The sequence below is a fragment of the Camelina sativa genome, chromosome 6, assembly GCF_000633955.1.
Source record: "Camelina sativa cultivar DH55 chromosome 6, Cs, whole genome shotgun sequence".
NCBI classification, from domain to species: Eukaryota; Viridiplantae; Streptophyta; class Magnoliopsida; order Brassicales; family Brassicaceae; genus Camelina; species Camelina sativa.
Genome location: NC_025690.1, coordinates 604200 through 608476, shown reverse-complemented (window position 1 = coordinate 608476; position 4277 = coordinate 604200). Strand labels below are relative to the sequence as shown.

At 40.8% G+C, this 4277-nt stretch overlaps 1 protein-coding gene across 1 annotated transcript; it reads left to right on the top strand.

Moving 5' to 3' along the window:
• On the top strand, positions 234–3191 carry LOC104793824. The gene is made up of 11 exons (XM_010520250.1): positions 234–377; positions 450–581; positions 680–761; positions 817–869; positions 969–1109; positions 1211–1320; positions 1524–1762; positions 1897–2109; positions 2192–2449; positions 2526–2740; positions 2826–3191. Exons 1-11 carry the CDS (start codon positions 234–236, stop codon positions 3102–3104), a joined length of 1866 nt encoding a protein of 621 aa, XP_010518552.1. The 3' UTR covers positions 3105–3191.

Genomic DNA, 4277 nt, shown 5'->3' with positions numbered 1-4277 from the left:
AATAATAAAAATAAAAACAAAACAGGATATTGGTGTTCATGTTAATAGCATTGTTAAATCCATAATTCTAAAGAAAAATATGTAAAAAAGAAAATTTGCGAGAAACTCTAATTAAAATCTCTTAGTCTTTAGGTCTCCCTTGTTTCTCACGGCGGAGAGATAATTAGCGCGAGAAACTCAGTGGAAGATGGATGCGATAGAAGAATTTGTGGATGCGATAGAAGAATTAGTGGATGACGACCATCATGGATGTAGTCGTGCCCCAGAAGAAGAAGAAGAAGCCCAGTGGAAACCTAGCTGATTGGGAATTGTCTTTTGCCACTGTTGCGGCAAAGATGGGTCCTTCAGATCTAGCGGATTTCCTCGAAAAAGTTCCGGTACGTTCGTGCAATCAAATTTTCCCAATTTTTTGGTTCGGTTTGGTTTGTTAATTTCCCAATATATTATAGGACGAGTATCCGCCTGTGCCCATGTTTCGGCTAACTAGATTTCTCGATTACTATGACGATGCACTTTCCGGAGTACCATCATGTCCATGGTGTAAGATGTTCAAGGACTCTGATTTGGCCAGCCTGATCGATGTATGTTGTGAGCTTTTTTGACCTTTCTGTCTCTGTGTGGTGAATCAATCAATCAAGATTGGCTTCTTACCTAGGTTAGATTTATCATCGTGAAACAGGTTCCGTTAACTCATATTCCTGAACCTGTCCTCCGAACATCAGTCGAATGGCTCAACCAACAAGTTCCAAAGAGTGTTCGCAGTGACTTTGTAATGTTGACATTTCATTATATATTCTCTTATTTTGGTTACACCAGCAAAAGACTATGTTCCCAAGGGTGAACTGTTATTCATAATGGGCAAGACTAAGGTAAAAAAAAAAAACAACCATGTCGCTTTCACTAATGTCTGTGTGATTGGAAATATTTTGTTCACTAATTTTTTCATTATTTGTTTGTTTTACGATTAGTTGGCAATGTTTGTTACATTAGCAATGATTTTGCGTAGCAAACCTCATGTCTTAATTGAGGTTTTGCCCTCTCTGAGGAGGTTTGCGCCTTTCTATCAAGTACAGGGCCAGATTCCGCTTACACTTTGGTTCATTACTCAGGTTCGTATCTCTGTGTGTGTTTTGTACTCAGGACCGACCAAGTGTGTTGGATTTTTTTTTGTATAGCTCTAATATTCAACTGTAAAAATGATGTGGGACAGGCCACCAAAGATGATTTATCTCTAGGCTTGCTTTCATGGGCGCATAACTTGTTACCTTTAGTCGACAGCCATCCTCAGTCCACAGATGCCATCCTCGACTTTGTCGAGAAGTGAGTCCAAAGTTTTGTTTTCTTTTGACAAAATCATCTGAGATCTTTGTTTGTTCATGCAATGCAATTTCCTTTTCAGGATTTTGGCCAAACCAGATGATTAGGCCAGTTTTTTAAAAGCTCCTCTGTGGGAGGGAGAGCGGCTTATTCCACCTCTTTCATTTGAGATCTTGCTTCGGCTTACATTCCCTGCTTCATCCAAGGTACGTTTTACTGTTTTGCAACTTACAAAACAAAAAACAAAAAACCTTACTTAATGCGTGTCTGTCGATTCTGGTCACGAGTGTGGTCTTTAATTTTGTGTGCACACAGCCTACTACAAGTAGGTTTAAGGCAATTTACCCCCTGCTGAAACAATTAGCTCTTGTCCGTACAACAAGCAATAGCCGGGCAATAATAGAAGAAAAGATATTCACTGTTTCCTTGAGATTATCTGGAGAAGGTAGGTATTTAGTAACAAAACCAAACCTTGAATCCTTGTTGAGTTTTTTTTCTGCTTCCCTCTCTCTCTCTCTCTCTCTCTCTCTTCACCAAATAGAGTTCTCTAGTTCTAATCTCTTGTTATCTTTGTTGCAGAAAATACTGCTTTAGCCGAGGAAGCTAGATCAATCGCTCTCTGGTCTCTGACTGTTGACAAGGATTGCTGGGAGATGTGGCGAAATCTCTGCGATAGAAATGTAAAAGTGAGTCTTGATATTTTTAAAACACTTGTAGGGAAATTCAAGGACGGTGAACTTGAGGCAATGAATGAAAAGATATTCAATTTTTCTTTTTATTTAGCTGAACGAGGTATTTTGTAACAACAATCCAAACCTTGAATCCTTGACTTTCTGCTTCCAAATAGAGTTCTAATACGTTAACTTTGTTGCAGGAAATTTACCCCAGCAAGCTACCGCTATCTGGTCTCTGAACATAATCGTTGATTGCTGGAAGCAGAGGGGCAATATCTCTGTGGATAATCTAAAAGCTTGTGTTCGTCTTCTTGAAAATCTTATCGAGAGATGTACGGAGCATTCCTTCAATGGATCACCATCAGCGAGTGATTCGTTTGCAGGTTCACCAGGAAGCAAGGCAAGGAAACAAATCACTCGAAAGATATTTACTCTCTGTTTGAAACTAGCTGGAGAAGGTATTTTACTAACAACCCAAAACCTTGAATCCTTGAGTTATTCGCTTCCCCTCCAAATAGAGTTCTAATGTGTTAGGCGAGGAAGCTGCTACATCAATCGCTTCTTGGTGTCTGTCCGAAAATGTTGATTGCTGGAAAAACTGGGACAATATCTATGAGGAGAATCGGGAAGCTAGTGTTGCTCTTCTTAAAACGCTTTTAGAAGAATGGAAGGATCATTCCCTCGATCTAGTATTATCGCCTAGTGATGCTCTCGTTATTGGTCAAACTATGAAGAGCTTCATGCTACAGGTAAATTTCTCCTTGCTCTTCTAAGCTCACCCTCCTCCACTCAGTTGTCATTTCATCTCTGACCTTAACCTGTGATGTTTTTTAGAACAAAAATGCCATCACTGAAGGACGAGCCAAAGCTTCTCTTTACAAAGAAGCTGACAAGTCCTGCAAAGTGCTCTCGTGGAGACTATCTCGTGTAAGAAGCACCCTCAAAGCTACAACCATTACTGCTATGGTTCTAGTTGCTGTTGTGATTCTTCTAGCCGCCAGTAGACATAATCTATTTGGGCATTTGGTTTTTTGGTTTGGTATAGGTTCGTGTTTTTCGGTGTACGGATGTTCGGTTTTGCAAAAATTGAAATTATATATAAACCATTTGTAATTCAGTTTGGTTACGGTTTGGTGGACATTTTCTGATTATCGTGAGGGGTTTCATAATTATAACCACAAAGTTGGGATTTGGGAGTCTGTTTATAAAGCTCGCAAGTTTGTAAACGATTTTTAGATTATTTCAATTGTGTCAAGATAATTTATGAGTTAAATTATGACTCATTTAATTGATCATGGCGTATGGATTTGCTCAATGAGCATTTCGACCCGCTGGATGTTGCACTGATAGGGGTTTTACCTATAAGAAGTTGCCAGAAGGCAGATTTTATATGTTGGCGTTTTACAAAAACGGGAAAGTATGCGGTTCAGTCAGGGTATCATACGAAACGGAGGGCAGCACCTAGGATTTTTCAGGTCCTTGGTTGTGGTAGGTTCAATGTCTACCAAAAATACAACATTTTATGTTACAAGTACTATTAGGGTGCATTTTGGTATCTGCAAATTTGAGGCGGCGAGGTATTGCTTGTGATTCGGGCTGTGCAAGGTGTGGTGCCGATGAGGAAACAATAAATCATGCCATTTTTGTGTGTCCTCCAGCTCGCCATGCTTGGGCTTTAGTTCAGGTACCGGTGGGGCCAAACTATTTTCCGACCGAGTCTTTGTATACAAATGTGGATCATTTTTTGGGCTCTCAAAATCCAGGTTCTCAAATATCGGCTTTTCATTGGCTTATGTGGTATATCTGGAAAGCGAGGAACGCACAAGTTTTTGAGAATAAGGACGAGCAGCCCGAGAAGGTTGTTCGTATAGCGGAAGGTGAGGCGACGTCATGGCAGCAAGCTCAGGTGGAGGATGAGATTAAAATTCTTCCCTCAACCCTGAACGTTCCTACCCTCCGGCCGAGGGTGACCGCAGATTCCCTTCCCACTTTTTATTCGGGTTATTGGTGCTTCATAGATGGATCATGGAAAGAGAGTGATAAATTTGCATGTGCAGGATGGTTTTGTAAGTTGTTTTAGGATTCGTCGCCGACTATGGGAGCCACCAACTTTCGGCGTAGTCTCTCCCCCTTACATGCTGAAGTGAAAGCTTTCATATGGGCTTTGCGGTGCATGATCGGACATGACTATCGGGATGTGACCTTTTAATACAGACTGCTCAGACTTGGTCAAGATGGTGTCTTCTCCTTTAGACTGGCCGGCATTCTCGACGTACCTCGACGATA

Bases quoted from the DNA above. Each gene is read 5' to 3' on its own strand.
- LOC104793824 (XM_010520250.1), top strand. From the start codon at position 234: ATGACGACCATCATGGATGTAGTCGTGCCCCAGAAGAAGAAGAAGAAG. The intron at 378-449 runs GTACGTTCGTGC...AATATATTATAG, and splicing joins ATTTCCTCGAAAAAGTTCCG to GACGAGTATCCGCCTGTGCC. The intron at 2,450-2,525 runs GTATTTTACTAA...CTAATGTGTTAG, and splicing joins TTTGAAACTAGCTGGAGAAG to GCGAGGAAGCTGCTACATCA.